The following is a 20,069-nucleotide window of genomic DNA, read 5'->3' as shown; positions in this document are numbered from 1 at the left end:
TCAACATGTACTGGAGGAGGGTCATTTCATCTTAAAAGTTTTTCTCTTCTTTCCAAAACTCCAGGTGCTAGAATGTCTCTATTACCATTGTAGACAATGAGAGAGTGATACAAGGATTTCAAAGATCTGAGAGGTCACAGAACAGAGAGGGACAAAAAGCACATACCCAGTGGGCACCAATGTAAAAATGGAAATAATTGCTCCAGAAATTGACATTTCTCAAGAAGCAAGATGAGACAGAAATCCTCCAATCACCAAAATGCATGCATCTGTAGTGCTGTCAGCAATAAGTGGGCAAATAATGCTATATTGATTAATTACAAAGCTTTCTTCAACTTTATGAATGAGATTAAAAACTCTGATTTTAAAATTCAAAGAACTGATAAATAAGCATTCTTTCCAGATTGATGTAGCTCACAAAAAGTGACTAGAAAACCTAGGTGATGAGAGAAGGGAATAATTATGGCTAAGGAGCTCCCCAACCTTATTTTGAAGGGATTGAAAATTAAGATCAGGAAAAGAATTTGGAAGATGGCAGAGGACTAAGACGTGGAGATCACCTTCCTCCCCACAAATACATCAAAAATACATCTACATGTGGAACAACTCCTACAGAACACCTACTGAATGCTGGCAGAAGACCTCAGACCTCCCAAAAGGCAAGAAACTCCCCACGTACCTGGGTAGGGCAAAAGAAAAAAGGAAAAACAGAAACAAAAGAATAGGGATGGGACCCGCACCTCTGGGACGGAGCTATGAAGGAGGAAAAGTTTCCACATACTAGGAAGCCCCTTCACTGGCAGAGATGGGGTGTGGGCAGGGGGGAAGCTTCAGAGCCACAAAGGAGAGCGCAGCAACAGGGGTGCGGAGGGCAAAGCAGAGAGATTCCCACACAGAGGATCGGTGGTGACCAGCACTCAAAAGCCCGAGAGGCTTGTCTGCTCACCCACTAGGGCGGGTAGGGGCTGGGAGCTGAGGCTCCGGCTTTGGAGGTCAGATCCCAGGGAGAGGACTGGGGTTGGCCACATGAACACAGCCTGAAGGGGGCTAGTGCGCCACAACTAGCCTGGAGGGAGTCCGGGAAAAAGTCTGGACCTTACTAAGAGGCAGGAGACCATTGTTTCAGAGTGCACGAGGAGAGGGGATTCCTTCCCCGTCTGCCAACAGAAGGCAAAGCACTGCCTAAATGAGCTCCAGAGATGGGCGTGAGGCGTGGCTATCACCTCGGACACCAGAGACGGGCATGAAACGCTAACGCTACTGTTATAGCCACCAAGAATCCTGTGTGCAAGCACAGGTCACTATCCACATACACACCCCTGGGAGCCTGTGCAGCCTGCCACTGCCAGGGTCCCGTGATCCAGGGACAACTTCCCCAGGAGAACACACAGAGCGCCTCAGGCTATTGCAACGTCACTCCAGCCTCTGCCACCACAGGATCACCCTGCATTCCAATTATAACTACCATATCCCTCCCTCCACCCAGCATGAGTGAGCCAGAGCCCCCTAATAAGCCGATGCTTCAACCTCACACTGATGGGTGGGAACAAAAGCCTGAGGACAACCTACACACAGAGGTGGGGCCAAAACCAAAGCTGAACACCAGAAGCTGTGTGAACAAAGAAGAGAAAGGGAAATTCCTCCATGCAGCCTCAGGAGCAGCGGAATAAATCTCCACAATCAACTTGAGGTATCCTGCATCTGCGGAATACCTGAATAGACAATAAATCAACACAAAATTGAGGCGGTGGACTCTGGGAGCAACTGTGATTTGGAGTTTGCTGTCTGCGACTGACTTCTTTCTGATTTTCATTTTAGTATAGTTATTAGCACTTGTTATCACTGGTGGATTTGTTTATCGGTTTGGTTATTCTCTTCTTTTTTCATTATTTTTTAATTTTAATAACTTTTTTTAAATTATTTTATTTTCTTTATTATTTTTTTCTTTCTTTTTTCCTCCCTTTTCTTCTGAGCCGTGTGGCTGACACAGTCTTGGAACTCCGGCCTGGTGTCAGGCCTGAGCCTCTGAGGTGGGAGAGCTGAGTTCAGGACATTGGACCACCAGAGACCTCCTGGCCCCATGTAATATCAGTCGGCAATAGCTCTCCCAGAGACCTCTGTCTCAACGCTAACACCCAGCTCCACTTAGTGACCAGAAAGCTCCAGTGCAGAACACCCCATGCCAAACAACTAGCAAGACAGGAACACAGCCCTACCCATTAGCAGAGAGGATGCCTAAAATCATACTAAGTTCACAGAGGTCACAAAACACACCACCGGACGTGGTCCAGCCCACCACAGAGACAAGATCCAGCCTCAGCCATCAGAACACAGGCACCAGTCCCCTGTACCAGGAAGCCTAAACAAGCCACTGTACCAACCTTACCCACTGGGGACAGACACAAAAAACAATGGGGACTACGAACCTGCAGCCAGCAAAAAGGAGACCCCAAACACAGTAAGGTAAGCAAAAGGAGAACACAGAGAAATACACAGCAGATGAAGGAGCAAGATAAAAACCCACCAGACCTAACAAATGAAGAGGAAATAGGCAATCTCCCTGAAAAAGAATTCAGAGTAATGTTAGTAAAGACATCCAAAATCTTGAAAATAGAATGGAGAAAATACAAGAAAAGTTTAACAAGAACCTAAAAGAACTAAAGAGCAAACAAGCAATGATGAACAACACAATAAATGCAATTAAAAATTCTCTAGAAGGAATCAATAGCAGAATAACTGCGGCTGAAGAACGGGTAATTAACCTGGAAGATAAAATAGTGGAAATGGGGGCTTCCCTGGTGGTGCGGTGGTTGAGAATCTGCCTGCTAATGCAGGGGACACGGGTTCGAGCCCTGGTCTGGGAGGATCCCACGTGCTGCGGAGCGGCTGGGCCCGTGAGCCACAACTACTGAGCCTGCGCGTCTGGAGCCTGTGCTCCGCAACGGGAGAGGCCGCGATAGTGAGAGGCCTGCGCACCGCGATGAGGAGTTGCCCCCGCTTGCCGCAACTGGAGAAGGCCCTCGCAGAGAAACGAAGACCCAGCACAGCCAGAAATAAATCAATAAATTAATTTTAAAAAAATAGTGGAAATGACTACCACAGAGCAGAATTAAGAAAAAAGAATGAAAAGAATTGAGGACAGTCTCAAAGACCTCTGGGAAAATATTAAATGCACCAACATTCAAATTATAGGGGTCCCAAAAAAAGAAGAGGAAAAGAAAGGGTCTGAGAAAATATTTGAAGGGATTATAGTTAAAAACTTCTCTAATATGGGAAAGGAAACAGTCAATCAGGACCAGGAAGCACAGAGAGTCACATATAGGATAAATCCAAGGAGAAACACGACAAGACATATACTAATCAAACTATCAAAAATCAAATACAAAGAAAAAATGGTAAAAGCAGCAAGGGAAAAGCAACAAATAATATACAAGGGAATCCCCATAAGGTTAACAGCTGATCTTTCAGCAGAAACTCTGCAAGCCAGAAGGGAGAGGCAGGACATATTTAGAGTGATGAAAGAGAAAAACCTACAACCAAGATTACTCTACCCAGCAAGGATCTCATTCAGATTAAATGGAGAAATAAAAACCTTTACAGACAAGCAAAAGCTAAGAGAATTCAGCACCACAAAACCAGTTTTACAACAAATGCTAAAGGAACTTCCCTAGGCAGGAAACACAAGAGAAGAAAAAGGCCTACAAAAACAAACCCAAAACATTTAAGAAAACGGTAATAGGAACATACATATTGATAATTACCTTAAATGTAAATGGGTTAAATGCTCCAACCAAAATACATACACTGGCTGAACGGATACAAAAACAAGACCCGTATATATATGCTCTCTACAAGAGATCCACTTCAGACCTAGGGACACATACAAACTCAAAGTGAGGGGACAGAAAAAGATATTCCATGCAAACGGAAATCAAAAGAAACCTGGAGTAGCAATTCTCGTATCAGACAAAATAGACTTTAAAACAAAGACTATTACAAGAGACAAGGAAGGACACTATATAATGATCAAGGGATCAATCCAAGAAGAAGATATAACATTGTAAATATTGATGCACCCAACACAGGAGCACCTCAATACATAAGGCAAATGCTAACAGCCATAGAAGGGGAAATTGACAGTAACACAATCATATTAGGGGACTTTAACACCCCACCTGCACCAATGGACAGATCATCCAAAATGAAAATTAATAAGGAAACACAAGCTTTAAATGATACATTAAATAAGATGGGTTTAATTGATATTTATAGGACACCATACAAAAACAACAGAATACACCTTCTTCTCAAGTGCTCATGAAACATTCTCCAGGCTAGATCATACCTTGGGTCACAAATTAAGCCTTGGTTATTTAAGATAATTGAAATTGTATCAAGGATCTTTTCTGGCCACAACGCTCTGAGATTAGAAATCAGTTACAGGAGAAAAAACTGTAAAATACAAACATATGGAGGCTAAACAATATGCTACTAAATAACCAAGAGATCACTGAAGAAATCAAAGAGGAAATCAAAAAATACCTAGAAACAAATGACAATGAAAACACAATGACCCAAAACCTACGGGATACAGTAAAAGCATTTCTAAGAGGAAAGTTTATAGCAAATCAATCCTACCTCAAGAAACAAGAAAAATCTCAAATAAACAACCTAACCTTTCACCTAAAGCAATTAGAGAAAGAACATAAAAACCCCAAAGTTAGTAGAAGGAAAGATGTCAAAAATATCAGATCAGAAATAAGTGAAAAAGAAATGAAGGAAATGATAGCAAATATCAATAAAACTAAAAGCTGGTTCTTTGAGAAGATAAACAAAATTGATAAACCACTAGCCAGACTCATCAAGAAAAAAGGGAGAAGACTCAACAACAGAATTAGAAATGAAAAAGAAGAAATAACAACTGATACTGCAGAAACACAAAGAATCATGAGGGATTACTACAAGCAACTCTATGCCAATAAAATGGACAACCTGAGAGAAATAGACAAATTCTTAGAAAAGCACAACGTTCTGAAACTGAACCAGGAAGAAATAGAAAATATAAACAGACCAATCACTAACAATGAAATTGAAACTGTGATTAAAAATATTGCAACAAAAAAAAGCCCAGGACCAGATGGCTTCACAGGTGAATTCTATCAAACATTTAGAGAAGAGCTATCACCTATCCTTCTCAAACTTTTCCAAGATATAGCAGAGGGAGGAACACTCCCAAACTCATATTACGAGGCCACCAGCACCCTGATACCAAAGCCAGACAAAGATGTCACAAGAAAAAGAAACCTACAGACCAATATCACTGATGAACATAGATGCAAAAATCCTGAACAAAAATACCAGCAAACAGAATCCAACAGCACATTAAAAAGATCACACACCATGATCAAGTGGGATTTATCCCAGGAATGCAAGGATTCCTCACTATATGCAAATCAATCAATGTGATACACCATATTAACGAAACAAGCTTTCAAAAAAATTCAATACCCATTTATGATAAAAACTCTCCAGAAAGTAGGCATAGAGGGAACTTACCTCAACACAATAAAGGCCATATATGAAAAACCCACAGCCTACATTGTTCTCAATGGTGAAAAACTGAAACCATTTCCTATAAAATCAGGAACAAGACAAGGATGCCCACTCTCACCACTATTATTCAACATAGTTTTGGAAGCATTAGCCACAGCAATCAGAGAAGAAAAAGAAATAAAATGAATCCAAATCAGAAAAGAAGAAGTAAAGCTGTCACTGTTTGCGGATGACATGATACTATACATAGAGAATCCTAGCAATCAGAGAAGAAAAAGAAATAAAATGAATCCAAATCAGAAAAGAAGAAGTAAAGCTGTCACTGTTTGCGGATGACATGATACTATACATAGAGAATCCTAAAGATGCCACCTGAAAACTACTAAAGCTAATCAATGAATTTGGTAAAGTGGCCGTATACAAAATTAATGCACAGAAATCTCTTGCATTCCTATATACTATACTGATAAAAAATCTGAAAGAGAAATTAAGGAAACACTCCCATTTACCATTGCGACAAAAAACAATAAAATACCTAGGAATAAACCTACCTAAGGAGACAAAAGACCTGTATGCAGGAATCTATAAGACACTGATGAAAGAAATTAAAGATGATACAAACAGATGGAGAGATATACCATGTTCTTGGATTGGAAGAATCAACATTATGAAAATGACTAAACTACCAAAAGCAATCTACAGATTCAATGAAATCCCTATCGAACTACCAATGGCATTTTTCACAGAAGTAGAAGAAAAAATTTCACAATTTGTATGGAAACACAAAAGACCCCGAATAGTCAAAGCAATATTGAGAAAGAAAAATGGAACTGGAGGAATCAGACTCCCTGACTTTGGACTACACTACAAAGCTACATCAATCTAGATAGTATGGTACTGGCACAAAACCAGAAATATAGATCAATGGAACAGGATAGGAGGCCCAGAAATAAACCCATGCACATATGGTCACCTTATCTTTGATAAAGGAGGCAAGAATATACAATGGAAAAAAGACAACCTCTTCAATAAGTGGTGCTGGGAAAACTGGACAGCTACATGTAAAAGAATGAAATTAAGAACACTCCCTAACACCATACACAAAAATAAACTCAAAATGGATTAAAGACCTAAATGTAAGGCCAGACACTATAAAACTCTTAGAGGAAGAACACTCTTTGACATAAATCACAGCAAGATCCTTTACGACCCACCTCCTAGAGAAAGGGAAATAAAAACAAAAATAAACAAATGGGACCTAATGAAACTTAAAAGCTTTTGCACAGCAAAGGAAACCATACAAGATGAAAAGACAACCCTCAGAATGGGAGAAAATATTTGCAAAAGAAACAACTGACAAAGAATTAATCTCCAAGTTATACAAGCAGCTCATGAAGCTCAATATCAAAAAACAAACAACCCAACCCAAAAATGGGCAGAAGATCTATACAAACTTTTCTCCAAAGAAGTTATACACATTGCCAACAAACACATAAAAGAATGTTCAACATCATTAATCACCAATCATTAGAGAAATGCAAATCAAAACTACAATGAGGTATCACCTCACACCAGTCAGAATGGCCATCATCAAAAAATCTACAAACAATAAATGCTGGAGAGGGTGTGGAGAAAAGGGAACCCTCTTGCACTGTTGGTGGCAATGTAAATTGATACAGCCACTATGGAGAACAGTATGGAGGTTCCTTAAAAAACTAAAAATAGAACTACCATATGACCCAGCAATCCCACTACTGGGCATATACCGTGAAAAAAAACATAATTCAGAAAGAGTCATGTACCACACAATGTTCACTGCAGCTCTATTTATAATAGCCAGGACATGGAAGCAACCTAAGTGTCCGTCGACAGATGAATGGATAAAGAAGATGTGGCACATATATACAATGGAATATTACTCAGCCATAAAAAGAAATGAAACTGAGTTATTTGTAGTGAGTGGATGGACCTAGAGTCTGTCATATAGAGTGAAGTAAGTCAGAAAGAGAAAAACAAATACCGTATACTAACACATATATATGGAATCTAAAAAAAAAAAAAAAAATGGGGTCTTCCCTGGTGGCGCAGTGGTTGAGAGTCCGCCTGCCGATGCAGGAGACACCGGTTCGTGCCCTGGTCTGGGACCATCCCACATGCTGCGGAGTGGCTGGGCCCGTGAGCCATGGCCGCTAAGCCTGCGCGTCCAGAGCCTGTGCTCCACAACGGGAGAGGCCACAACAGTGAGAGGCCCACGTACTGAAAAAATAAAATAAAATAAAATAAGTGGTTCTGAAGAACCTAGGGGCAGGACGGGAATAAAGACGCAGACGTAGAGAATGGACTTGAGGACATGGGGAGGGGGAAGAGTAGGCTGGGACAAAGTGAGAGAGTAACATTGACATATATACACTACCAAATGTAAAATAGATAGCTAGTGGGAAGCAGCCACATAGCACAGGGAGATCAGCTCGGTGTTTTGTGACCACATAGATGGGTGGAATAGCAAGGGTGTGAGGGAGACGCAAGAGGGAGGGGATATGGGGATATATGTATGCATATAGCTGATTCACTCTGTTATACAGCGAAAACTAACACAACATTGTAAAGCAATTATACTCCAATAAAGATTTAAGAAAAAAAAAAGAATGCACATAAAAAGAAAATTAAGATCAGAACCCTACTATACAATAATTATTCTTCAATGTTTCTTTATGCTTGAGTTGATAATTTAGAAAACTATGAATAATTTTCATTCCACAGTATAAACAAACTCATCCTTTACAATGGTTCTTTTAGGAATTTTTAAATTGACAAATGAAGGATTATTCAACAAATGATGTTTATCTAGAAAACACACCTGCACTACATTTTAGTTTACATGTAGAATTGCCCATTTATAGACATATGTCCATTGGCAAATAACTTTAATTCTCTGCAAAAGCCCAGATATGTTTTGCCTACAAAAAGAGAGAATATTCTTTCTTCAAGTTCCATTTTGTCAAGGGTGCAGAAGAGACCCACTTTTATGGACTGAATGTTTGTGTCCCACCAAGGTTCATATATTGAAACTCTACCTCTCATATGATAGTGTTAGGAGGTAAGGCCTCTGGAAGGTACTTAGAAACAGATGAGGTCATGAGGGGAAAGCCCCCATAAATAGGATTAGTGCCCTTATAAGAGTCAGGAGAGAACTGGCTTCCAACCTGTGCTCTCTGCAATGCGAGGACACTCTGAGAAGTCTGCAGCCTGGAAGAGGGTTCTCACTAGCACTCGACCACGCCTACACCCTGATCTCAGACTTCCAGCCTCCAGAACTGTGAGAAATAAATTTCTGCTGTTTATAAGTCACCCAGTCTTTGGTGTTTTGTTAATAGTGGCCGGAACTAAGACACCTATCCAAATTTAAACCAGTTCCTACTGCCTCCTCTTTAGAAGTTTGAACACAGAGTCTGACTCTATAAAAAGAAAAATGTTTCTTTGCTTTTGTTTGCCTGTTTAAAGACACGCATAGTTTTCAAACTTTTTTACAAACATTAGGTGCAAGCTTAACAGTTTCCTTCAACAGCTTGCCAGCAGCTCCGTGTGCCCAGGACTGACCATGCCAGTCCCGAGTGCATTCTTCCTTACTGTCCCCACTTCTTTTCCTATTATCTTGCTTCTTCCCACCCTGTACTACAATAATTTACAAGAAGAGAAGTTTGGATAAATGTATTTATGCTTTAAAAAGAAATTTTCATTTAAATTGATGCAAACGTCAAAGGAAGACAAAAATATCCCCTTTCTACACAGATGAGTCGCTATTTTTCCTCTTAAAATATTTTTTCAGAAAATCTAAAATATGTGAGGCTGGAGATTCTTTTAGATAGCACAGAAAGGAGATGTACTCTGTGCATGAATAAGGAAATTTTTCTGAAACCTCACTTCTTTCTATAATGGAAAGCAGTTGGAAAACAAATTAGCACAATGCATTTTCTTAAGAACATTTTCCTTGAAAAAAAAAAAACTTAATTCAAAAACCTAAACCTGAATCAAATTTTCTCTTTGATAATCTCTAATTTCACATGCTTCCCTGGGCCTTCTCTCCTATCTGAACCACCTTCCCAGGTTCATCCTCCATGGCGTCATGAGAGGGGGCTACATAAAAAAATAGCCTTTATAGCACCATTCCCTGGTTAAATTAACTCAACGGTACCTAACGCCAGCTTTAGGAAAGCATACAACTCACGTCATTATCTCTTTTCTTTTTGACTCACCAACCTCATTTGCTCTCTCTGACCTCCTTATACTCCAGCAGTGATGACTTACTTTGATCCATATTAACATACCATAGCGTTTCATGTGCACCATTAATTTGTTCATTCTCTTTGAGTGGAATGAGGCTCTCTTCCTCTGTTTACTTGGTGAGCTACTATTGATCTTCCAAACCCTTTGTATCAGTCAGAGTTGAATTTGGGAAACAGAATTCACTCCAGGCATGTCAGACAGGAAGGCATTTAATGCAGGGAATGAAATGCCAAGGAAACTGTTGAAAGGATTAGAGGAACACAAGTCAGGGCCACCAATAAGCTTTCAGGTCACAACACTGCAGGTATGATCCAGAAATTGGGAGCTGCTGCTGACAGTCAGAGGTCAGAAAGCTATAAGAACTACTGCCTATGTCACAGCTGCCCCCACAGTCAAGGGTGATGACTTGGCAGTGAAACAAGGAATCTGATCACTATAAAAAACAATGTTTGCTGGATCTTTGTATGTCAGCTGCCATCACTGCCAAAGGAAAAATGACTCCATTCTCTCCTGCTTTGCAAATTTTTCACTAGAGCATTTCACTATACTTTTTAGCCTTCCAGCTGCTATAGGGTATAGGGACATTGAAGAGGAGGAAATAGGTGCTGAGTATCAGTAGATAATAACAGGAATTGTGTCCTCTGTCAAGCTCTTCTTTGGACCCTCCACCCCTAAGAGTCTTGGTTAATCATTCCCTCAACCATATTACCTCTGTTTTTTACTAAGCATGTTCTTCTATTATCTTAGTAGTCCTACCATATTACAAAATTTGGGGAAACATATATAGTTCATATATTATAAATACCTGATAAGTATTTTATTCATCTTTTTTAAATCCCAAGTGCCTAGCATAGTCTCTGGCACATAATATGTATCCATATTTTATTTCAAATATTATTAAGTAGCACTTTAATTTACAAAAAATATTAACTTTGAAAAGTGAGATTTTCAGTTTCAGTCTCCTCTTCAGTAGACTCAAAAAATACAGAGTTGGAAGGTGGTGACACTGAACTCTCTTGAGATTTCAGTAAATTCTCCTTTTCATAGAAGAATAATGTCTTAGGATGTTATTCAATTAAAAGGCAAATTTGAGGATGCGCTGGTTCTATTAGATATTCTACTCATTGTACTGTCCAGTGATCAATTTGCTCTTCCCAACAGAGGATAGAAAATCAGGCATTTTATTGCACTTATTTAAATTATATTTCATTTATGTATTGGGTTAAATAACCTCTGGGCATGCTTATAAGCCTCACAAGTAAAAACACAGCAAGCAATTTGAATTTATGTTCTAATATAGATAAAGTATCAAAAGAATATTCAAATAAGATTTAGAATATATTTTTATATTCCACTCACAATAATTTCTTTATTAGAGTGTGGTGGGAAAGGAAGAATGTCTATGTCTAGCTTCTCACACCTCTGGAGTGGGGCAGATAGACTTTCACAATGCAGCCTATGTACAGTCCTGTGATTCTAAACCGTAAGTCATGGATTAAGCAAAAAACTCCCAAAGACATACAATATTCCTCTGGACTCCATACAAACACCCAGTTGTCCACTGGAGGCTTGATTTAAGGGAAAACTAAGATATAATAAAACCAGCAATGCCTTTTTAAATACTAAGCAAGTAATGTTTTACTTAAAATTATGTCACATACTAAGAGAATATTATATGGCCCAAGATGAATTTACCTTTTAGTTTCACTTAAATTCAGTAATAAGAATCAAAAGTAAAATGAGACTACTCTAGAGAAAAATTAAGCGCAGACACTGCAGTTATCAGTAAAGAAATTAACTGCAGAGGATATAACTTTCTTCATTAGTTCTTAGGTAATTTTAAGTGCTTCCCTTGACCTTTACAAATGAAGGCAATGAGGTACCTAGAGCTTGTGTTGAGAATACCAAAGAAGCAGAATTCATCAGTGTTATGGTCTAGATGCTTGTGTCCACCCAAAATTCATATATTGAAACCCTAACCCCCAGTGTGGCTGTATTTGGAGATAGGGCCTCTAAGGAAGTAATTAAGGTTAAATGAGGTCATGGGGGCAGTGGGGTGGGGTGGGGAGAGGCTGATCTGATTGGATTAGTGTCCTTATAAGAAGAGACACCAGAGAGCTCAATCTCTCTCTTCCTGCATCACAGAGGAACAGCCAGATGAGGACACAGTAAGAAGGCAGCCATCTGCAAGCCAGGAAGAGAGCCCTCTTCAAAACCAACTAAGCAGACACCATGATCTCAAACTTCCAGCTTCCAGAACTGTCATAAAATACATTTCTGTTGTTTAAAACAGCCAGTCTGTGGTATTCGGTTATGGCAGCTTAAGCAGACTAATACAATCAGCAAGCCAACTAAGATCCTTCCCCACTCCTGCTGTCACCTACACACATATCGTACCTTCACTGAACAGCTGAAGGCCTCGGTAACAGCATAGGAAAAGCAGGTGAAAAGTACTAAAGTTCTTAGACACTGCTATTAAGGAAAGTACCAAACACATACTTTCTCCCTCTGACATTTCTCACTTAAGGCTACTCCTGATACGGATATTTATATGGATAAAATTAATGTTACACTGATTTCACATGCATAAGAATGTTGCAATAAGACCACCACAGTGTGATTTAGCCACCCAGGAAAACCCTGGGCCATACACCTTTGTTTAGAGCACTGGATTACAAAAACAGAAATGGGATTCTAGGTTCACGAGAACACAAATCCCACCACATATTTGTAATTACTTTCTGTATATAATGTGTTTTAAATTGTTCTAAATCTTGGCATTGGAATTGATAATAAGAAGTAACACCTTTCAAGTCACTTAATTATAAGCTAAACCTAAGAGGTAGAAACATTCTCACCATTAAGCAAATTAAAACTTGAAGGCATTGGACCCACCATTTCCTGGAAAGAGAATAATTTTGGTGTAACTAGTAAAGGCTATATCCCAATTAAATTGGTTTCCACACCCTGTCTACCTTCTGTCAAATTTTTGGTCACTTATAAGGATGGCTCTCAGACCTAAGCTATGATCTAAAGTTTAAAACTCTAAATTCAGAAATACCTTTAAACGATCATAAATATTGTGCTGGTTATAAAGCTCTTATCTCTCAGCTCCAAATCTATAATTCTATACTCTTGTAATCCTGAGGCTAAGACTGTGAAAACTACTTTTGTCCTTTGTCAGCTTGCTCCCTGTTTGGTGCAGCCAGTAGTGGTATTCTCTGGGGGAGACTGGAAGGCAGGAGAAGGGGAAAGGGAATAATTCCTTCTTGTTCCCCTCTCTGTTATCTAGTACTGGCTCTTCATCCCAACAGCAGCCATTGGCATTCCTGGAACTAGCTTCATTGCACTCTTCTCAGATGACCTGCAGTACGTGGGTCATGACCCCTGTTCAGTAATCTGAGCCCCAATGTACAGAGTCTGTACTCTTCTAGATTCGGAAAATCCTAACCTCTTTTTTTGTATGCTCCAGCCATTTGAATGGTAGCTACTTTCTACAGTTGTTATGGCTGGACTTTCCCATTTTGCTCTTTCAGCTTTACTTAACCAATCCCCTAGATTAGACTTTCTTTGTTGAAATACCTAGTGTGGTTCCTGTTTTCCTGACTGGACTTTCACCAATACATATACAGAAATTGACATTTAAATTTTAGGAAGGTGCACTCAAGTAAAACTTATTTCAAATTCCAACTACATTATCCAATATCCAAAGCTATCTCAAGCACAAATGGATTATGTACATAAAAGACTACTTTCCTTTAGAATCATATTTTTTTTGTATTCAACTCTTTATTTTAGTAAAACCAGAAAAAACACAGAACATGCAGTGCTAGCATCTAAAACTAATACTTTAAGCAATTACTAAACTTACAGTGACTTGAGCTTTGATGTTTACATATAGCAAATTTAATTCCATTCTTATTTACTGAAAATATTGCTGGCTGACAAAACTGAATGTAAAAGTCACTGATTATGGCAATACACAAAGATAACCACATGTTTGAGAACTGCAATTTGCCAGACACTGAAAACCAAACAAAACAAAGTATGTACTAAATAAAACTCTGAGAACCTTTGAAAACGTGGACATTTCTTATCAGTGTTTAGAAGTGTTTCGTTAATATTTTAAGACAAAGGTATCAAAACCTTGTCATGTTGTAATTTCAAGTTGCCAATTTTGCCTTACATTTTGTCAGAAAGTTACAGCTACCTACATTGCCAATGCTGGGTCTGCTTAATTTGACTCAAGTTTAATAGGACTTAACATTAAAAGCTCACACTACCCTGAAATGTTTTATTTCACATACAGTGACATTCAACATTCAAGTGCCAGTGTTTTTGTACTTTTGGTCAATTTTCTTTAAACTTCCAAAGAATCACTTTTATGCTTACAAAAATAAACATTTGTCAAAATGTTCAATAAATATTACACAAACTAGCAGCAAAAAGTATCTAAAACCTGTCGTGTGCAAATAGTTTTCTTCTCAACTATCATTCCATGGTCCCAAATAAAATTTTAGAATCTAGTTCTTACCATGCTGCGTTCAACAATTTCCAAGAGACAAAATAAGATTGGAAATTTAAGGACACGCACACAGACATATATATAAAATTCTCTGAACGTGCAATAAAATAAGTATTTTGTAAAAACGTATGGGCAAAATGTACAAGAGTCTAAATCTATACTAGTTGAAATAGCACCGTAACAAATGACCTCAATACTGTCAAGTGCACCTACAATAAAGTTTTAGAACAAGGCACAATACGCTTGAGAATCTATTGCACTTTAAGAAATTTTTGCCTTCTGAAGCCATTGTAAAGATTAGCCTATAAAGATCACTATATTCCAACCACAAAATCAGCACAGAATTCCAAGCGGCAGAGGCATTTTTAGTTGGTGAACAATCATCTTTGGCCAAATTTAGCAGAAAGTGACTATAAATACAATGGAAACCTATGCAACTAAAATACATTAAAACTGCACTATATAAAAATAACACCTTGTGCAGTTTAGTACATATTTCCAACCTGTGTGATCTCAAGGATTTCAGCATTTGTTGTTACTCTGATTTACAAACTCTACAAGTGTAAGTCATTTTAACATTTCAACACAGCCTAAACAGAATAAAGAGAATCTGCATTAAAATAAAAGCCTGCTGCACAATCCCTCCTGCTCATATCCTCTTGACCAAAAAACATCAACACTAGCATGCATTAAAGACCAAACTCCAAGCAGGCCCTTAAAAGGACTGGTCACTGGCATGGTCAGCCATTTTACCATCTCAATTTTATTTATGGCAGGCATTAAAAACATCTAATTAGATAAAATTTCCCCTAAACACTTTTGTTATCCAAACTTTTAAACTTTTCCTATAATATGCCCACATTTGCCTAGCTTAGAATAACCTAAACATTAATAGAGGAACTGCTGTATTTACTTGCATTAACTTCGAAGAGTGCTTTGAAAAACGTATGGATGTACTCATAGATGCCACCTCATCATGACTGGAACAGCTTATTTAAAGATTAGAAGTGCCTATCCAGGATAGAGTGAGCAAGTCAGAACTTCAACTTAGTACAGGTTGCCACATTAGAAACTAATTCTGCTGTAAGATGTTTCCCTCCCCACTCTGCAAGTTATCAAAAAGTCCTAATGCAGGATACCATCCAAGATTTTTTCTTTATAATATCTACAGATGAATTGATGATTCCTGTTAAGTTGTATCACACCTGTGCGCCAAGGTTTGATTTTAGCTCAAGTTCAGTTGATTTACTTTGTCAAAACAATTGAAAACTCGAGCATTACTGAGCCAACAGGACATCAAAATAATAAGTTGCCTAAAGTTAAAGTCACAGTACATTAACAAACAAATGATCCTCAGTCACAAAATTATAAATGCAGTTTGGGATGGAAATAAGCAGGAGGGGAGTTAGTCCAAACTATAGCAATTAAGTTTTCAAACCAACTTCTTAATAGGGTTGTTGACTGTTCCTTTTTCTTCTTTTGGCTTTGAGCTCCCTTGAATTTTCAGGAGAATCACAGCTGGTAATGTACTGCTAGTTCTTGAAGCTACACGGTATAGTCTGGCTAAGTTACATGTGGTTTCCATATTAGCTTTTTCAAAAGGGTGACTTTGCTGTGAAGCGGATTCAGTGGCCCCACCAGTCAACCCCCTGAGAACTGCAATTTCCTCCGTATCCATCACTACTATAGAAGCCTCCATAGCCACCTCCACCAAATCCTCTGCTGCTGCCATGACCACCTCCACCACTGCAGCTGCTGCTTGCATGACTACTACTAAAGGTAGAACTGCCAGAACCACTACTTTGTTGATAGTCTCGGGCACCAAATCCTCCACTGAATCTCTTAGAATGCCCACGACTGCTACCCTTATAGTGGTGTTCATAAGCCATATTTTCTAACCAAGATGGCACTTCTTGTTTAGCTTCAACAAGAAGATCCAACAAATCCTCTGTGATATTTATATTTCTTTCATTGAAAAATAAGGTGGGGCTTCCCTGGTGGCGCAGTGGTTGAGAATCTACCTGCCAATGCAGGGGACACGGGTTCGAGCCCTGGTCTGGGAGGATCCCACATGCCGCGGAGCAACTAGGCCTGTGAGCCACAACTACTGAGCCTGCGCGTCTGGAACCTGTGCTCCGCAACAAGAGAGGCCACGACAGTGAGAGGCCCACGCACCGCGATGAAGAGTGGCCCTCGCTTGCCACAACTAGAGAAAGCCCTCGCACAGAAACGAAGACCCAACACAGCAAAAATTAATTAATTAATAAATCTTAATAATTAATTATAATTAATAATAAATCCAACATCTTCTTAACAAAAAAAAAAAAAGAAAAAGAATTACCTTTAAAAAAAAAAAAAAAAGAAAAAAAAGAAAAATAAGGTGGCCAGACCAAGGTTTCCTATACATCCTGTACGGCCAATCCGATGTACATACTCCTCAATATCACTTGGCAAATTAAAATTGATAACATGTTTCACATTTGAAATGTCTAGTCCTCTTGCTGCTACAGAAGTAGCCACTAGAATCGGGCTTTTTCCTGAGCAGAACTGGTGAAGGGCTTCCTCTCTATCTCTCTGTGATCGGTCTCCATGGATACTGGTACAAGCATATCCTTCATGGTATACGAAATCCTCCAGAGAATCAGCACCCTTTTTGGTCTCCACAAAAACTAAAGTCAGTGAATTCTTCCCTATTGCATTTAAGAGGTCAAGTAGAAATGACCGTTTATCTGACTCTTCTACCCAAACTACTTTCTGTGTGATGTTCTCAGAGGTAGTGCCAACTCTACCTATGGCCAGAAATATATATTCATCCAAGAAATCACGAGCAAGCATCTGAATTTCCTTAGGCAAAGTAGCACTAAACATCATGGTGTGGCGGACACCCTTTGGTGGCATAGTATCTTCTTCAACTATACGACGTATTTGAGGTTCAAACCCCATATCCAGCATCCTATCAGCTTCATCCAACACTAAGTATTTGCAGAAATCTAGCCCAATCTTTCCTCTTTCCATCATATCCACCAGGCGTCCTGGAGTGGCGACTAACAAGTGACATCCACGTTCTAAGTCTTGAAACTGCTGACCAATATCAGCACCACCATATACCACACAAGGACGAACTCGAGACCGGTATGAAAATTTTCTGGCTTCCTCATAGATCTGTATAGCCAATTCTCTTGTTGGGGCTAAAACCAAGGAGACTGGATATTGTTTACGGCGTCCATACCTTCCATTTTCCTTCACAGCCTTTAAAGCCTCACCTGGACCATCTGTATAAATTTGACTCACGGTGGGCAAAAGAAATGCTGCAGTTTTTCCAGACCCTGTTTGGGCACAAGCCATCAAGTCTCTTTTTCCTTTAATAATAGGAATGGCATGTTTTTGCACTGGAGTAGGACGAGTGTAACGAGTAAGCTCAATGTTACCCATGATAATTTCTCCCATCTCAACATCACTGAAACTTTCAATATGTGGAGGACAGTTATTGCCAGTTGCCTCTACTGGTATATCAGCATATTTCTCAAAGTTAATCCCAGTGTTTCCTCCAGAAAAGAGTTCCTGCTCCAAGCGTTCACTTGGTGGAAGTGGTTTTGACCAATCGTCTTCATCTGACTTGTGACACCAACGACTGTGTCCACTACGTTCAAATTTGCCAAAGCCAGTTCTGTCACCACGACTGCCGATACCATCATAGTCATTCCGTCCACGATCATCAAACCTTCCCCTTGATCCACTTCCTCGATCACTGAAGTAACTGGACTTTCCTCTTGAATCTCTAGACCCGAAACTGCTGTAGGCATCCTTGTCTTTACTACAACTCCACCCTGAACTGTCCTTATCATAAAATCCTTTAGATGCTTCCCTGTTCCTTAAGTGAGGAGGTATATAGCGCCCTTTGCTTGCTGTACTTCCTCCTCCACTCTGATTATCAAGGGAGTTCATGTCTAGACCAGAAAACTGCTGATCTAGCCCGAGCTCATTTCCCGGCACATGACTCATGCCTGAAGAGAAGCGGGAACTCCCGGTCTCCTACTGCAGGTCTAGCGTATCCGGCCAGGCCGAAAGAGACCCAACTCCTAGAATCATATTTTGCCTATACAGTTCAAACAAGCATAGGTCTGGGGATTTTCTAGACAGAGGTGGAATTAAACGATATATTTCATTCAGTACATGAAACAGTTAACTCTGCTGGCAATGCCTAAAAAAAGAGTAAAAGCAAAGGAGAGTTTTACTTTTGACATTGACTAATTTTTTTATTGATCATTTTTCTTCTGCATTTTACCTTTTTAGAACTTCATGCTCTTGAGGCAGTTTTCTGTTTTCTTACACGGTTATTGATAGGATTACCAGAACTGTCATGTTAATTGCCTAACACAGTCTCTGGCACACAGTAGGTAACCAATAGTAGGCAGACATTAACTGACCAATACTGGCCTCAAGTTTCTCCTCTCTGAGATGGTGAAAATAATGAACTAGTATGGTTCAAGCCATGCAGCAGTTTGGTCCAGGTCTTCTTTGTATTGACTGTCCATGCCTTCATGAACATAACACAAGCTTATGCTTTGACCCACATAGTGCAGGAGAACACTGCGGTCATCCTTATAGAATACGGGTCATGCCACCAAAATTGGTTTCAAACTAAAATAACAAATCTTTTATTTATATTTATCAAACACAGTGGAAAAGAAAGAGGATCCTATCAACATCTTTTTTATCACCATTTTCCTTTTCCACTTCTGCTCTCATGTAAGGATTGTGCTCCAACCCACTCCTGCCCCACAACAACAAAAAAACTTCTTCCAGAAGTGTCTGTCTAGTTTCCCTTTTCTTCCTGATTCTCCATCACAAAATCTCAAATACTGACTGTCCAACATAACCCACTTTGGAAAGCCTAGGTGGGGAAAAAATTGAGCAAGTCAAGCCAGAATATATTTGAAGCGAGTGGGGAGAAGAAATTCAAGGAACTTATACCAGATAACTTACATCCTTCTGTTCTTGTTAACCCTGCGTAGGTTGCATGGTGCTAAAGTTCTGTGCTTCTGTAGATTGAGGGTTCCAAATGCATCTGTCCCTTATAACAGTGAAATCCTCTCTCCAGAAGCAACATTTTTCTAGCATTAACAAGACAGAATGGGGATTTAGAACTTATTTTTGTGAAGAAAGTTACATCTGTTTAGAGTGGTAGCTTCCATTTGTGTGGCTCCATGGCACCTCCATGTACCACTGTAACATCTTGTGCCATCTTCCCAGGCAGTAAGTCACGAAAGATATTACTGTTTATTCACTTCACACTCAGCATTCTGTGAGTCACATTAGCTTAAATACACAGACTTAAGAATCAGGAGACAGAGTTATAATTCATTTTTTGTCAACAAATTCATGATAATTTGTAGGAAACGGTATTTGTGCTCAGTTTCACCATGAAGACTAAAAACGGAAAAAATTGCCTCTTCCACCTTTCACTAAATCACATATGTGAAATATCTAAAATATATACAACATGAAAAACAGAGTGCACGTACATTAAGTAGCCATTGGTTTCTTGCTTGAAATATAAAGCAAAAGTATATGGAACGTAAAGTATGGTAGAAAGAGTAAAATTCGTAGTTGTTGAGGCGAAATAAGCAACATCATTCCCAAGAGAAATGAACATGTCAAATAACCAAGAAAGAGGGCAGAGACATTATTACAGCAAGAAAAGGGG

The 20,069-nt window shown here is 39.3% G+C and overlaps 1 protein-coding gene across 1 annotated transcript; it reads right to left on the bottom strand.

Moving 5' to 3' along the window:
* Window positions 1–15,987: 15,987 nt before the first annotated feature.
* Window positions 15,988–18,364, bottom strand: LOC307058369 (ATP-dependent RNA helicase DDX3Y-like; the record flags this gene model as incomplete). Its single annotated transcript, XM_079711831.1, has 2 exons — window positions 15,988–16,310; window positions 16,753–18,364. 2 exons carry the CDS (start codon window positions 18,362–18,364, stop codon window positions 15,988–15,990), a joined length of 1,935 nt encoding a protein of 644 aa, XP_079567957.1.
* Between the last annotated feature and the right edge of the window lie 1,705 nt (window positions 18,365–20,069).

This window comes from Hyperoodon ampullatus (assembly GCF_949752795.1).
Source record: "Hyperoodon ampullatus genome assembly, chromosome: 9".
NCBI lineage: Eukaryota > Metazoa > Chordata > Mammalia > Artiodactyla > Ziphiidae > Hyperoodon > Hyperoodon ampullatus.
The sequence above is the reverse complement of the archived record's forward strand: the minus strand, read 5'-3'. Positions and strand labels throughout refer to the sequence as shown.